The sequence below is a fragment of the Ambystoma mexicanum genome, chromosome 3p (assembly GCF_040938575.1).
Source record: "Ambystoma mexicanum isolate Mex_15411 chromosome 3p, UKY_AmexF1_1, whole genome shotgun sequence".
Classification (NCBI taxonomy): domain Eukaryota; kingdom Metazoa; phylum Chordata; class Amphibia; order Caudata; family Ambystomatidae; genus Ambystoma; species Ambystoma mexicanum.
This window is the reverse complement of record NC_090925.1, coordinates 174,937,384-174,954,742: the sequence shown is the minus strand read 5'-3', so window position 1 is coordinate 174,954,742 and position 17,359 is coordinate 174,937,384. Positions and strand designations below refer to the sequence as shown.

The window sequence follows — 17,359 nt, the reverse complement described above, 5'->3', positions numbered from 1 at the left end:
AATATCTAGCCCAGTCTCTTGAGAATTTGCTCACCCCTCACTCAGTGCTTGCAGAAATAACAAAAATAGAATTCACGCTTGTAGAAATAGAAGCTAGCTTAAAGTGCAATTTCAACATATTTACAAAGCTAACTTATGGGGCTCACAGGGTCCGGCCCTTAAAACATGCATGTAAAGTTGAAAACAGTAAGGAGTAAAGCTGCTTACCTGCCTAGACATGCATCTTGTGACTGAAAATGGAAATGAAGGAGACCGTACACTTTTTTCCTCCTTCACTTTACTCAGGATCGGCCAATGATTAGGCACTTAGCAAGACCCGGGTAGGCTATGCATTATTACTGACACTCAGACGGTCGCCATCCACCACCCACCTGGCTGACCCCAGGCAGTAGCCATAGGAGAGCGATTTAGTTTAAAAAAAGTACGAGCACACAGCTCAGCTCACACATCCCGACCAGCCACAGGCGGACAGCCCCACCCCCACCATTTGTTTTCGTTCTATTTTGACACACTGTGCGTGTATGGCCAGGAGTGCATCCTGGATGGCGGCGCCACACCGCCTGCAGATCATGGGCCTGTGCAAGTGAAAGGGCCCAATTCACAGAACATTTGCCAATGGTGTTTTGCCATTAGAAAACGCTTCTGTGAATAGGGCCCTGTGCCTGCCACTCTGCTACTCTGCACCAGTGCTTTGCTTATCATGCATCATTCATCAAAGGAAAACTTTCTTTGATGAATGCTGCATGCAAAAACTGGCCCCAGGGGTGGCTCATAAAACAGGTCCAACAAGAATCCAAAGTCAGTTCTGTTCGGCCAAGGGCAGAACTGCTGATAGGGCCAATCCGACCCTGGACAAGACAAACAATCTTACTAGGCCTTGTGTCATTCAGATCGTGCAAGTGCGAGAATGAGAAGCGCAGGAGAAATGGAGGGAGAAGCGCAAGGGACAGGGGAGGGGAAAACATGGCAACAATGCTCTGAGTACGTGCAGCCAGGGCAGCGCGGCTCTGGGTAGTGCATTGTGAACAAGGGACTGTATGGTACAGTTACAGCCCATAAATCCACTGTAGGCCCAGAGTCAGTGCAAGGGTGACTGATTAAGAAATAGAATGGTACCCAGAGAAACTCTGAGGGTAGCCAAGCAGCCAGTCAGTACAGCAGACAGGTAGGTCAGGTAGGTCAGCAGGGGAGGGAGAGAGAGAAAGCAGAGGAGAAGAGGGAAGTTTTGTGCTGCTTCCTGAACTTCAGGTGGTCCGGCTCAAGTTTGAGAGGGACAGGTAGGCCATTCCAGAGGGAGGTGCCTGCAGAGTAGAGATATATACCCCCCACTCTCTGCCTGGAGAAGCATCTAACCCTCAAGGAGTTGGAGGTAGCTGACCGGAGGGCTACAGAAGGAAGGTATTTTGGAGAGAGCATTGGATGTAGTGCAGACCCCGGCCCCAGAAAGTCTTGTGGACAATACGAAGGGTCTTGAACTTGATCCTTGCAGCCACTGGGAGCCAATGGAGAGATTGTAGGGCTGGATTTCAGGGCAGGGTGCATATCTTAAATGCAGCCCCTGTGTTGCATAGCCTTGGCTGTGATTGCAGCTGTCAAACTGGCCCCTGTGACCTCGGGTCCTGCTCTATGCCACTGGTAGAGCAGGTGCTACAGATCAGGATACTGATGGAGCAGGGCACAGGTACCAACCATGCTTTTGGCACGCAGCTTATGAAAGTGGCATCTGATCGGCCGATTATCCTTTCAGAGATTCAGAGATGGAATTGCCCACATCATTTTATTAATTAATAAAAATCAAAGAAGCCAGGTCTTTCACACCCTTGCCAGATGGCAATTCATAACACCACTATTCAACTCCTACCTCCTATTCCTCTCACTGTTCTGGCTTTTTATCGATCCCCTGGTCCACTCAGCACCTTTGTTCCTTTCTACATGAGTCACTTCTTACTGACATCCACATTGTTATTCTGGGGGACTTTAACTCCCTAAACCCTCTGCAGCCACCTGACTTGAACTTAGATCCCTCCTATCTGACCACTCCCTCTACTCCATCAGTGACCAGTCTACCAACTCTGGTGGGAACTCTCTTGGCCTTGTCTTTCTCTCTAATTTGCTCTCCTCTGACCTCTGCATTGCCCCCTACGATCACTCAATGCTCACTTTCGCATCTCCGGCCTCCACCTTCTACTCCTCATCTCCCCTCTTGAATGACCAAGGCCATTCAATCAGCTCTCCATTGTCTCTTACCATACTGATGTGAAGACCTCCCTACTGTTTCTTTCCCCTATTCATGCCTCTTTCTTTGATCAGGTTTTCTCTGAATATCGCTATGGACGTTTGACTCCATTCGAACAACACAATCCTGCTTGCACATTAACACCTTCCCTCAACCTTGGATCATCACTAAAATTCAGACCCTCACAACAAACATGGACTGTGACCTTTGAAGCAGGTGCAAATTACGTACACCTACCCTTCTCTTAGCCTAGAAATATTGCTTTGCTGTCCTGATCTCTGCACTGGATGCTGCCCAATCCTCCTACTTATCTCCTAATCTCCTTTTTTCACAATCAACCCCACAAACTTTCATCTGCCCTCCAATCTTTACTCACACCTCTCCAGCCAATATCTATCGCCTCCTCCCTTTCTGCTAAGGACTTTCTTTACTACATTTCCTTTAACATTTCGAAAATTGCTGACACTCTTTCAGCCCTCTTCTCTCTTTTTACCATCCACCTCCTGTCCAACTCTCGCCCCTACCTCTTCTACTATCGACTACTTCTCTCCTACCTCTCCTATTGATAATGAACTGGGGGTCCTCTTCCCATCCCATCAAGCATCTGGCATCTATGAATACTCCTCAGAGAGAGACAAGAGAAAATCAGGCGCCCAGGAGTTTTCTCAGCAGTCTTTATTAGTTGTAGTTACAGGACACTGTCTGGAAAACACTCAAAAATATGTTTCCTTCAACCTGCTTATATAGGCTATTTGAATGATGCAACATCCTTATGCAAATGACTACCTTGGTCAGAATATTCTTCTGATAGGTCCTCTTAGTCATAGAAAATAACATCACTTCAATATTATTGGATGGCTTATTTGGTGTACACCAAGCCCACATTAGTCATAGCTGGCATCCACAATTTTCTCTCACGCACAAAACTGATAAACTTATTTTAGACTTGGCTGGACACATTTATGACTGTTCTCAACTTCTGCCAAAAACCGCCTTCATCACATCAATATCTACTCTGTATCTGATTTTCAAGGTCCAGCCAAGTTAGTTAGTGCCTTATACTGTGGATAAATAGATACACTCTATTATATATTGTGCCAAATAATACAGCTGGTCTCTCAAAATGGTCTGCATGAAGCACAGTGTGCCCTTCAAATTAAGAACATAGATACATGTATCCAAGTTTCCCTTGCTTTAGCTAGCTTCATCATTAATCTTGTCTGCTTTTCCTGCCAAGTTCCATTTTTAACTTAACAAATCCAATTATCTCACTGTGAGATGCTGCCAAAGACTAGCTCTAATGTATCAGCCTCTGTTGCTTGTCTGAAAACTCTTGGCATGAGTCATAGTTTTCACACCGGGCTGGACACCATTTTGTACTTGAGTTATCCATTTTGAAATATGTTTTTTTTGTCTGACACTGTATTAATTCTTCTAGGAGCTATTATTTATTTATTTAAGCATTTCTCACTTTGGATCCCTTATTCATAATATCTCTTTAAACACTTATGGTATGTGTGGATATTTAAAACACCCTTTACTTCCTGGGTCATTCTAACCCAAATATGCACAGTGCCATGTTCACTTTTCACCTTAAATAATGGCACTATAAATCTGATTTCTGCAATAATAGAACCATTTAATCTACCTATCATTTTATCTATATTCAGTTGAGGGGGGAGGGGTTGGCACCCCCTATACAATAAGCTCCCATCCTTTGCAGTTCCAACTCATAGTGCACTCTTATCAATCCTTTTGCTCCACAAATGGTCTTAGCCATATATCTCTGAGCTTGTTAACATCCCTCTCTCGCTCTGGACACTTCTGTGCCTCCTTTAAATTTTCAACTGTCTTATGTGATGAATCCTGCAGGGTCATCACTGATTGCCCGGAGGTGTCCTCCTCCCATATGGCCAGGGAAAGGCAACTGCTACCTGATCCTGACCCTGTGGGTGGTGTCAGGAGGGAGGATCATGGGGGAGGAGATGAGTACCGCAAGGAAGTGGTAGCTCAGACAGGAGACACAGGGTATTCTCCCCCTGTGAGGAGGAAAACCTAATTTCAGAGTCTTTGATGGCATATTGTTGTATAACATCTGATGTTTATGGTGATTGTATTTTAAATGCAACCGTTCAACAATGTGACTTAAAATCAGTTCCCCATCCAAGTCCCAGAAAGCCTCAGGTACTGCGATGGGGAAGAGGAGCAAAGAGTCCATGTGGAAGAAATGTGACGCCAACAGTAATGTGCAGTCTATTTGTCATGGACCTAATCAGCTTCATGGGACATTTAAACCCAGGGATCACCGGCAGCAAGAGGAAAAAAGAAGGAGAGAAGATAAAGGCTGCATAGTACACAGCGCCGGAAGCCAGACCGGTGGCCGAGGCAATTCCATGGAGAAAAGCCATGGGGAGAAGAGGAGATGTCTGCCAGCAGCAAATTGTCAACGTTCAGGACTGGAGAGGAGACTCTCTGGTGAAGCTGAGGTGAACAGTGTGCGTCAGGGCCCAAGAAGACATGGTCCTGCAGAGCTGCACTTGTTCTGCCAGCGAAGGACTTTGAAGCTGATGCAGGAACCAAATGAGACTCTGCCAAGAAGGGGAAGCTGGCCCTGCGCAAGCTCCTCACAGCATCTGTGCGGTGAACGGGTGAGTAAGCCTAGAAGCGTAGGGGTTCTCTGGGACGTGCGAACATATAAAAGAGTGTTTGGAAGGCATTTTCTAATACTGATCAGATAGAACTGAAAAGAGAAGGGAAACATGGTACAGTTCTCCTGACATGAGATGTCAGTTGGGGGAAACTAGGAACCAGCAGTGTCTAAGCCAAAAGACATTACCGAAAGAACAACAGGGGCAAATATGGTACCATTCTCCTGACATGAAAGGTCAGTTGGGGAAAACCTGGAAACAGCATTGCCATAAGCCAAAGGCCGCTGTAGGAAAAACAAAAAGCAAGAGTTGTGCAATACTCCTGACATCAGATGTCAGTTGGGGGAAACCTGGAACAAGCATTGCCAATAGCCAAGAGAAATTGAAAGAAAGGTTGACAGAGCTTGAACAAACCCTCATATATGGTTTGTCAGTATGGGGGGAGGGAGGATTGGTACTGTAAACTGAAGGCATCAAAGTAGTTCTATTGTAGAAGAACAATTGTGTGATACCTAAGGAGAATGTGAATGTTGCAGAGAGGTCTGATAAGAGTATCAGGTAGTGAACCCTTTTGGAAAGAGATACCTGGCAAGAGAATACACCAGGGGATCTGTTTGAGCCAAAAGCGGGATATTCCTGGCAGGAGAGTAAACCATGATATCAAGGGTTTTCAATTGAGAGGTTCCCTGACAGGGGAGTATACCGGGAAACTCACTTTGAGCTTGTGTGTTGAAGAGAGACTTAAGTTGTTGTTTCAATTAAACATTTTGTCAACCAGATGAAACGACTAGTCATTTGCCATACTTGAATCACTCTTGGAGAAAAGACATTTGTTTAGCCATCCTGAAAAGCAGCAAAGACTTTCCTTTGCCATATTCCAACTAGTGTTGTGGAAAAGACACTTTGTTTTGTCATTCGGAAAGACTAGGAGAAACTTCCTCTTTGCTATATTCCAACCAGAGTTGTGGTAGGAACATTTGTTTTGCCATCCTGAGGAGAGTATTAGGTAAAATAGACAGGTGTACTGCCTTTAAGAGACGGGTTTTGACACAGAACATTGTGAACAGTTTTCCTGAAACAATCCAGTGGAAGGGAATCAACCCCAGATGCAAGGATTGTTTTGGTTGAAGTTAAATATTGGCATTTTTGCACATTTCTGTTGAGTTGAACTTTGAAACATTTACCTTGCAGCTTTTGCTTGTGTGTGTTATATTCAGTGTGTTAGTGGTGATTTACTATTGTGTGCATGATGCAGCTGATTCATTTCTTCATTGTGCATTACATTTTCTTATTGCATTGCTGCCACTCTATTGTTGTGAGGTGTACTGGTTTTTGACCTGTTTCCTGTGAGTGCCATATTTCAGGTGGTGTTGTGTTATGTGTGAGGTTAACTCGTCCTGCAGGAATGCTCACCTTCTAGTGCAGCGCCTGCGCACTCTTAAACACATCCTACCATAACAACCATGAAGACACAAACTGATTGCTATAATCTCTCTGGTATCATACCTCCTTTGCATCACCGACAAGCTATACTGCAGCCAGAAAAGCTGTCAAGAGTTCAAAACACAAGCATCAGACTGCTTCTTCACCTTCCCCACATGCACAACCAGGGCTATTTGATGAAGTTACATGATTTTTGCAGTTAACGTTTTTACTGGATAGTAGATTTGTCAACATAATCTGTTAATGATTCTCTCACCTCACCAAGCATTTCATAGCAATGTTCCAGTGTTACCTTGCTCTGCCATAATATAGATATCCGCCGGACTACGATGAAGTTCTTTCAGACCTTTCTTGTTGCGGAAATCTGTATGCTTGAAGAGCCTGGCCATGCGGATTTCCAAAGCCACGTTCGGGAAGTCTTTAAGGAAAGTGGTGATCGCCCTGGCACAGGAACCACAAGGGCTCCAGGAAAGGTACCAGGTCATACGGCACTTCTTATTGGAGTTGTAAATCCTTCTCTTAAAAATATTTTCAATGAAGTTAACCTCAGCATGAGCATCCTTTGGGTTCCGGCAGCAGCCTCGGTAGAAGCCACCTGGAGAATGCCATTGGATTTCAAAGAGCAGGTAGGTATCTCTCCGATACACATGTGGGTCAAAGACAGAAGTGAATTCTTCTGGGTATATCATCCTCCTGGGGAGGCAGAGAAGACATCAAGTGATTACAAAGATTGGGAACACTCTCAGGGTAGATAGTACACATTCACAGACTAAAACCTGCATGTTTTCAAAACCTTATTCCCCTGTGTATTAAGTTGTCTGTGAGTTTTCCAATATACAATAACAAATGAACAGCCGGGGGATCACATTACACTACCACCAAACTAGACACTGAGCCCTGAAACGTATCGCTTTTGCATGATTTCACATTTCCACGTTATATCTAGCAACTCATCGTTTGTTAGCTTTGGCTTAGCAGTAAGCCGTTTGGGCCCAAGCTGGCACAGTGGGCCGCTGAATAAGAACTGGGTGGGTAAGTGAATTATGGCTGCTGCCTAAGTTTAAAATGACTCAGCCAGCGGTATAAATCTAATAATGGTGGGGAGTTGCAGGGACAAGGCCAACAGCTTGAACAGTTTCAGACCTACCTTGAGGATGCTTTGAACCATACTGTGAAAGTTCTGGAGAGGATCTAATATCAGGGGTAAAGTGTTCTAATGTATAGGTGAAAAAAGAGTGAACAAACAGAAACGACATGAGGAACAAGGGGGTTTGGGAAATATAAGTGTAGAAACTGACCATGAGAACAGAGTTAATGAGAAGGGACATAGAGAGTAATCAGTGAATAGAGATGGGGGGAGCATGTTCATGGATACATTTGACAACAATACAAAGAAAATGGAAACAAAGGTGAGATTCGGAAGATACTCAAATAGAGACTGTAGTAAGGAGGAGATGGGCGTACGAGGAGGCAGTTAGCATAGAGAATGAATGGAAGAGTTGAAGAAGACTGAGCAGAGTGTGATAAAATGACCAGGGGCCTCATTACAAGTTTGGTGGTAGCCATGGAGCTGCTAGCTCCTAGCTCCATGGCTGCCGCCAAACCGGGTTCCTTTACCGAGTTCCCTGAATGGGGAATTACCGGGCCTTTCCGAGTTCAGAGGGCCCGGTAATTCCTCCCTCAGGGAACCTGGTCCCAGACCTTCCCCATTCCCATTTGAGCCCCCATAGGGCTCAATGGGAATGGGAGAGCGATCTAACAACGGGCCGGGTACGACCGGCCCATGTTAGCTCCCTCTTCCCCTCGCAGGACCTGGTAACGACGCCTGGTTTTACCAGGCATCCTTACCGAGTCCCGCGAGGGGACCTCGTAATCAGGCGGAATGGGAATAACGGGTCCGCACCCATTAGTGGACCCCATTAACCCATTCCGCCTGAGTTGTAATGAGGCCCCAAAATAATCAGTCTAGATGAGAAATAACCAAAGAGGAAACGGAAGAGGTTTTGGTAGAGTGAAAAGAAAGAAAAGGGCACACTGTGCAGGTGTTAATCTGTTGAAAATGACAGGAACAAGCTATGTTAATGATATGCATGTTTAATGAGTGAGAGGAATCAAAATGAATGCCAATGTGTTAAGATGGATTTCCAAAATCAACCAATGGGGTTGATTTTTGGACGCCGCTCTATTATGGTGAACAGGGAGACACTGAGATATTAGCCAAACTCCATCAAGGTAAGATATCAGAGCAGCAAGGCTTAGTCTCAGATGGGGTGGGGTGTGAGTGGTCTAGGGCTACAATGAATCCACACAGAGCAACAAAATAATTCCAGTTAAACAGGTAAGTACCCAAATATACAATTATTTATCAGGCCTTTAAAAATAACACAAGTGCTGATAATTCTAGGCAAATATTGTCACACAATTGCTATAAAATGCATATAAACAATCACTTTTGTGAAAAGATAGAAAAGCATATCATTCAAAACCAGCGCGATACAGGTAAGAAGTCAAATGCGGCAGCCACAGTAGAAACACTTCAGAACAGTTACCTATTACTTAATAAGTCCAGCACTGAGATGGTTTGGGGCGTGGTCTTCAGTTCCGAAGGATATACTTTTCAGGAAGGTATACAATGTGATTGGACAATGCCAGTGATTGCGACTCAGAGTTAGAAAAAGTTCAGAAAAGTTCAGGTAAGTAGCTTTCTAATTTCCACTACACTAGCGTAGGCCCAGGAATGAATCCTTGACTAGATCACCACTGATCAGTCAGGAAAGAGTGAGATAAGGACAGGACCTTCTGTTTATGTAACCCTATGGAGGATGGGGGAAAGGAGAAGCAGGTGTGTTAATTTATCCCCCTTACTTAGATTTCTCCAGAGACCACTACTGAGGTTCCGTATTTCATTAGGGATATGTTCTTCTGTGCTTTATCTGGCTGAGGGAGGCACAGGGGTCATGGGGGCAGAGGTAATTTTTCGGACACAGGTTTTAATTTCAGTCGGTCGTGGTGATTGGTTCTGTTTTAGGACACCCATACACAAAATGAAGAAGACGTCTACAGAGCAGGCAACTTCAGGACACCTCCAGGAAGCAAAGAAGATGGAATGCAATGGACGTCACCAAGATCAGGCGGCTACAGGTATTCTTCCATGGATGGTTAATGGAAGGGAGACCCCTACTGTTAGGACTTGGGGAAAAAATCGATATAACACAGAGATTGGCCTAACATGACAATTCATGTGCACTTTTCTGTGTGTTACTCTTTCTTATTTGACAATAAATGTGTAATTATTCCAGGCAGTCTTTCATGAAAAAAATGTTAAATATTGAATTTGGACGTATTGATCACCCACAAACCTTTTATTTTTCAAACCATACTTTCTGAATATACTATGTGTAAATAAAAATGTTTAGTTCAACACCAAAGTCCATTTCGGCTGTAGTCTTTCATATTGTCAAACGTAAACATATACACTTTACTCCAACCAAAAACATATACAGATACAATGCTAAAATAGATACCTGAATACTAGCAATTGTGTGCAAAAGGGACAATGTGCAAAATGTGCAGTATATATGACAATGTGAAAACATGCAATTTTTTGTCAGGCCGTTAATCCCTTAATGAATGTCTGACCGATATTGTGCATCATATCACAATCAATTGATTCTATCATGGGCACATTTCACAACACATTACAGTGCAATAGTTACTAAAACGAAATAGGAGAACGTTTCTAAAAACATGGTGGTTGATTCGAGGATGTACACCATTTCATTGTGTGTCGTACGGTTGAATTTACCTATACCCAATTCCTAGGTGCGTGGACCTTTCATATCCAATAAACCCTGCCTTGTCCGTGAATAGGTCCTTTGACTGATGAATACTGGATGGGTTTAAATACCAGTCAATCCACAAGGTTTTAGGGATTATCAGATTTGAATTGGAACGAATCACCAACATTTCTGATGATTCATTTAAACATATTCCTCCAGGATGGCCATGCAGGGGATTGAAGGCTTCAATTCCCCACAGGGGACCCTAGGTAACAGTAAGAACTGAAGATGCTTCAGTCCGAGTAAGGCAGAATGGGAGTGGTGCATTTTCTAATCTAATAGCAATAGAGCAAGGACTGAAATAGGGATGTGTCCTCGCCCCGCTGTTTATTAATTTCTACAGAGCAGATGTGGAAGCAGCACTTACCACAGTTTGCAATTGGCTTCCAAAGGTTGGATTGCATCATGTACCCAGGATTGCTTGCGCATATGATCTAGAGCTCTTGGATGAAACAACAATAGAGCTCCAAAGATCCCTTTTATTACAGGGATCTTCAACATGAGGCTCTCCAGATGTTTTGGAATGCTACACTGTTAGGAAATATTTCCATGTATGTGTAATTTTCGCTCCAGTTGTAAACCCCCCAACTTTTTGCTGTTGTCTGACAATCCTAGCCTGAGTTTTTCCAGAGGAGCCCAGCCTTCCGCTGTACTCCACTGGGCTTTTGCTAATTTTGTTATGGGGAAACTGACATGCCCTTAAAGACAGTCAGTATTAGGAGACTTTGGTTCCCCTTAGTCTTTCGCTTTGTTGCAATTCTTTAGCAACATTTACAAAGTGCACAAAGGACCTTACAGTACAGTGCGCTGGAGACGTCCTTTTGTTTCCAAAGGCCCTAGACACCCTGAATGGATTTTTCGGTAGATGTACAAATGAGCCTTGGACAGAGCTGGCGGCAGCTGATACTTACGCATATTTTTAACCCATTCCTATGCGCAAGCCGCAATAGCTGTGGTTGGCCCTGTATAGTGGCCTGGATTTGCTCTACCGTACAATCGAGTGCACCAGCATGGATGTACTTTTGAGAGCAAGTCTCCACTCTTCATAGGGATTGGACTACTTCCCAGTTAGGGTTTGATTTGTAAAGGACTTCCTAAAAGATTTTCACACTGTATGCCCCCTTTCTTTACAGGTTGTGGACTTATACTGCGTGCCATCCTTTTAGGCCATTTGGATTACTGTATATATGTTTGATAGTAGTGTCATGTTGGTTTAAGTATTTACTGCTGATCTTTGCTTGTGTTTGATTTAAAAGGCCTTTAATAAATGTATATGTATTTTTTATATACACCTGACTGAGACTAATTTGTAGTGTCCTTGCTGTGTGTGCTCATAGTGGGCTTTCGATCACCCTCACCACTCCTGACACCTAGTCTTGACTGCCGCCACCTCTGCCCACCAGGTCAGAGTTCAGAAATCCATCTTAACAAATTGGTGTACAGTTGTGGGATAGAATCGAAGGTTCCCAGTGTTGCACACTAGAGAAGGCATTTCAGATTACCCCTACCCAAGACACATAGTTACCTTAGTAGTAAAGTAACTCTAAAAGCCATAGACCTATCGTAAAACATGGCAACAATAACCAACATAACCTTAAATGCTTCAAAATCTGAAACATTGAGAATGATGTGTACTGAGAGAGGTTTGCCTTCTCAAGGTACAAAAAGTGAAATGATACAGAGAAACATGGATTGGCAAGAGATGCAACTCAATGCCATTACCACATATGACAGTGCAGAAGGTGGTGGGGCTGCTCTCACTGACAGATCTGTTGCTGCACTCATCCATGGGTCCCATGATGACAGAGATGATGTGTTGTCCCAAGTTTCCTCTGCCAGCTCTGATGATGAGATCATGCTTGAGTTCAAGAAGCAAGAACTGCTGTTTAAGCAGAAGAAGCTTGAATTCAACATGGCAAAGCTGAAGCTGGAGCAGGCAGAAAAACAAAAGGACAGGGATCACCAGTTGGAACTGGTCAAGCTTCAGGATTCAACTGACAGCTCCTAAGGACCTGGAAATGGGTCCAGCTCCTTCTCTCATCCAAGATTTCCTAAATATCTGCTCAGTGTTTATGATGAGAAGAATGACATTATGGACTGGTTCACTGCACTTGAGTATGCATGTGAAGTTCAAGAGGTTGTGGATGCTGAGAAGATTGCATGGTTGCTCAGTTGACTGCCCCATTCTGGCTGCAGTGCTATTATGGAAATGTCAAACGCTGAAAGGGTAGACATTGCAAAATTGAAGCAGACTCTCATCGTAAAGTTTGAGAAGACTCCTGCCCACTACTTAAAAAGATTCAGAGAGTACAAAAAGAAAGAAGGTACCACTTGGGTGTCCTATGTTACTGATTCCTTGAAAGATTTGACTGGTTGGGTTGAAGGCTATAAGGTCTCCACCTTTGAGGGTATGATATGTTTATTCATGCTTGAACATATTTTTGCATCTTGTTCCTCTGAGCTTAAGCAGCACTTGGCAGATTCAATTGAGTTAGATCCTAAGAAGCTGGCCATTGCAGCAGATTTATGGGTATCACACAGAGTGTCCATAAGGACAAGACTACTCCTAGTAAGCAGGAGGAGGGAAACAAGCACAAAGATAAAAAGGGTGGGGGTTCTGATACAACTTCCTCCCAAAAGGGCCACAACAAGAAATTCAAGGGTAAGTCCCAAGAACATGTCCAGGGTAGTGGGAGTTATCCTCCCAGACAGACCTCTGGTTATAGTAAGCCTCCCTTTGTCCCAAGACCCTGTCAATCTTGTGTGGCTTGTGGAGCAAATTACCATGTGAAGGGGACCACAGATGTAAGGTCAAAACCTTTGGGGTACACTCTGTGAGTCTGGCTTCTCCTCCTATGAGGAGGAAGAGTTCACAGGGGAATCCTTCACCTCTGGCTCCTTCTGCAGTCGGAAAATCAGAGGTAGTCCTAGTTTCCCTGGGTTCCTGGGAGCCTAAAGTCTCAGGGGCTTATGCTAGCATTCCAGATAACACCAAGCACTACTTTAAGGACAGTGTGCTGATCAATGTAGTAGACACTCCTGCCCTTAGGGATAGTGCGGCAGCAGAACTGTAGGGAATTCTACATTGGTAAACCCAGAGGAACTTGCCAGAGTTCCTTTGATGCCCACTAAGTTAGCTGATGGTGCCCCTCTCAAGTTCCCAGTAATACCTGTTACTATCAATGGTACTATGGTCAGGATGCCAGTGAGCATAACGACGTAAGTCCCAGGTAAGGCCCTGCTGGGGAATGATCTCAGGGACTTAGGTCTTGTGGGTGACACAGCAGAGAGACCAAGCACAAGGTGACAAACAAGGGCTGCATTGGCCAAGACTAAAGCCAAGCCAAAGGGGAAACCCAAGGCTAAAGGAGTCTAAAAAGACAGAAGAGGGAAATAATACATTCCATCTAACTCACCTACCACCAAGGTGGAGGTAGTTGCCAAGCACCTAAACCTGACGAGGAAGAGGTGTTGCCAGAAATTCTTAACCCACATTACCATCCTGAGCTCCAGAGTTTCTTGGTGGAAGGTGATCCTGATAGGGCTGAGTTTAATAAGGGCCATCATGGGTGCCCATCTTTGAAAGGCCTAAGGAGACAGGCTTGCTCCCAGCTTGAGGGTGAACCTCCTGGGAAGCATATGATTTATTGGGAAGGTGGGTTCCTCTACCGTGAGCCTACAGAGTCTACAGAAGGAGACCATAGGAGGTTGGTGGTGCCCCTTACTATAAGATCCTTCTACTTGCAGTTGGCACATGAAGTCCCCCTTGATGGTCACCTTGGCATCAGGAGAACCAAGCAAAGGTTAGCCATGCACTTCTATTGCCCCAAGATGGGGGTGCAAGTAGAAAGTCACTGCCGGAGTTGTGTCACATACCATTATACTTGAAAAATTGGCACAACAATCCAAGCTCCTTTACTCCCAGTTGCGGTGGTACCATTTGAAAGGGGAGGGATTGACATTGTTGGTCCCCTTGACCCACAAGTATCCTCAGGCAATAGGTTTATTCTGGTGCTGGTCGACCATTGCACCGGTATCCTGAGGCCATCCCATTGGAAATGGTAACTGCCAAGTCACTTGCAGAAGCCTTACTTGGCATATTTACTAGGGTTGGCTTCCCTAAATAAGTTGTGCCTGAAAGGGGCAGCAACTTTATGTCAAAGTATATGCAAGCCATGTGGAAGGCGTGTGGGGTTACTAACAAGTTTTCCTCAGCATACCACCCACAAACCAATGGCTTAGTCGAGCAGTTTGACAGAACCCTCAAAAGCATGATAGGGCTCTAGAAGAGCCCCAGAGGAGGAAATGGGAGCTCCTTTGACCCTGCTTGTTGTTTGCCTACAGAGATGTACCTCAAGAGGGGGTTGGCTTCAGCCCCTTTGAGTTTCTTTTTGGTCAACCTGTAAGGGGACCCTTGGCTCTAGCCAATGAGGGGTGGGAGAATCCCACTCCCCCTATCACTACCAATGTGGTGGACTATGTACTAGGACTCAGAAAAAGAATGGTACTCTTGATGGGTCAGGCTAGTGAGAAGGTGAAGGCTGGGCAAGCTCTGGTGAAACACTGGTATGACCAGAAGGCTTCCCTGATCAACTTCACACCAGGCCAGCAAGTACTGATCATGAACCCTATACAGCCTAGAGCTTCACAGGACAAATGGGCAGGCCCTTACACAGTGGTGGAGTCACTGGGTGAGGTTAACTATTTAGTGGACCTTGGAAGGGCTGGACAGGCTCCAAAAGTGTTCCATACAAACAGGCTGAAGGCTTTCATCCCAAGAGTTGAAATAGTTACACTGCTGTTGGCTTCAGATTTAGAGGAGTAAGAGTCAGAACCTCTTCCTGATCTATTCAAGAGCAGTACTTCAGATGGCACCATTCAGGGTGTCCAAGTGGCCCCTCAACTGACTTTTGTTCAGCAAGGAGAGGTGAGAAGTTTGCTGGGGCAATTCTCCCCTTTGTTTCCCCTAGCACCTGGTTTGACACCTTGGTGCAAACATGGCATTGATTGATATTGATTGATTGATATTTTATTTCTATCGCGCTCGTACACAAGTGTTTCAGAGCCCGACAAGGCAAGGGAGGGGAACAGAGGAGAACAAAACAACGATCTTACTAGGCCCAGTGACATTGAGAACGTGCAAGTGCATGGAAGAGGGGGAGGGGGAAAGTGCATGGAAGGAGGGAGAAGTGGAAAGTGTGAAGCAGTGGAGAAACAGATAAATAACAATAAATAAATAATAAAGGCAACACACAGTGGTAATGCAGCCAGCAATTTGCAAGTGCTAGGTTTAAGGCAACAGACAGGGTAGGTCTGATAAGTGCAGGAAGAAAAAAGGGGGACACATTAACACAGGAAATAGTGTACCTAACAAAAGTAGCGGATACAGGATGTCAGATAAGGTGAGATCTTACATCAAAACAAAGGTTAACACGATGATAGATCTTGGGGGGATCGAACCCTTTTGTAGTCCTTGGTCCAGCCCTGTGGCTTTGGTTCCAAAAGCAGGCTCCTCTGAGTTGAGGTTTTGAGTGGATTACAGGGCTATGAATTCTGTCACTAAGACAGATACACACCCCTTACCTAGAACTGATGAGCTGGTGGATACATTCGATGCTTCCAAGTACCTCAGCACATTTGACCTCACTGCAGCGTATTGCAAATAGCCCTAGCAGAACATGCTAAGGATAAGACAACATTCTCAACTCCAGAGGGCCTTTACCAATTCAGGGTAATGCCTTTGTTGGGTTGAAGAATGCACCTGCCACTTTTCAGAGGCTTGTGAACCATGTTCAGGAGTATGTGTTCGTTCTGGCATGGTGTTATCCAGACCGATTCTGGCTGCATTAGGCCTGAGGAGAACGCCTAGGCTGGCGGATGTGCGGCCAGCTGTGTTTGGTCAGGGTGATGGGGAGTATGTGAGAGGTGTTGGTATGAGAACAGCTATACCGAATGTGTCATAGTATCGCTGTGTTGTAGTTGAGTGGTGGTGTATAGAAGAGAGTAAGCATGGTGGTGTGATATGGTGGTTTTCTGTAGGTGCATGAGATCGAGCGCACATCAGAGTCATTTATTCAATCCATTTTTAGCTGTTCACTTCATTCCCCCCACTCCATCTGTTTAATCCGCTCCACTCATTCCATAAACTCCATTAGTTCCATGCACTCTAACCGTCACATGCATTCGATCCGTCACATGCACCTCGTCCGTTGCATGCACTCCATAGGTTCGGTGTACTCGTCATTTCCATGCACTTCAACCATTTCATGCATTCCATCCGTTCCGTGATCTGCCTCTGATTTATGCACTCCATCAGTTAAATCCGTAACATCTAATCCATTCGTTCTATCAACTCCATTCGTTCTATTCACTCCATTTGTTCATGTTGTTGTATGCACGCCATCAGTTCCATGCACTCCATCATTTCCATGCACTCCATCTGTTCCATCCACTCCGTCCATTCTATGCACTCCATCCGTTCCATGCACTCCATCGTTCCATGCTCCGTTCCATGCACTCCATCTGTTCCATGCACGCAGTCCGTTCCATGTACACCGTCTGTTCTACGCACACCGTCTGTTCCATGTTCTCCGTCTGATTCGTTCACTCCGTCTGATCCATATACTCCATCTGTTCCATATATTCCATCTGTTCCATATATTTCATCTGATCCATATATTCCATCTGATACATACACTCTATATGATATATACACTCCATCTGATCTATACACTCCATCTGATCCATACACTCCATGTGTTTCATACACTCACAGGGAAATTCATGGAATAAATGTGTGCCAAAAAGGGGAGCGCAAGTGTGAAAATCGCAGCGCATGCGTGCTAAATCGGCACACGCAGCCGTTCATCGATTCATGGAATGCGCTGCGCGTGTAAAACCTGGGATGTGCACCAAATCCGTGGGTGGCGCACGTGGGCGCACACGTCACTAAACGGCATGCGCGACACGCACAGGGAAAGCGCACATCATGTAGCGCACACAAGAAAAGTGGGCAGAACACGGGGAATAAGAGCAAAAGATTAGGTAAAATACCCAATCATACAGCCGCTCACTGGAATCCCAAACCGGGTTTTGTGTTAGATGCAATTTACTGTGTGCAATTCCTGTGAACCATTCATGGAAAATTCAAAACTCAAAGTTGTAATGATTTTTCAATGTTGATTTTTATCCAT

The 17,359-nt window shown here is 44.8% G+C and overlaps 1 protein-coding gene across 2 annotated transcripts in view; it reads right to left on the bottom strand.

Moving 5' to 3' along the window:
* LOC138580216 (C->U-editing enzyme APOBEC-1-like) overlaps nucleotides 1-17,359 on the bottom strand; it is a 327,632-nt gene that overhangs the window by 173,079 nt on the left and 137,194 nt on the right. For both annotated transcript variants that reach the window (XM_069650576.1, XM_069650577.1), the window contains one exon: nucleotides 6,620-7,020. In XM_069650576.1, coding sequence (XP_069506677.1) covers nucleotides 6,620-7,020 — 401 coding nt within the window. The remainder of the gene's footprint in view (nucleotides 1-6,619; nucleotides 7,021-17,359) is intronic.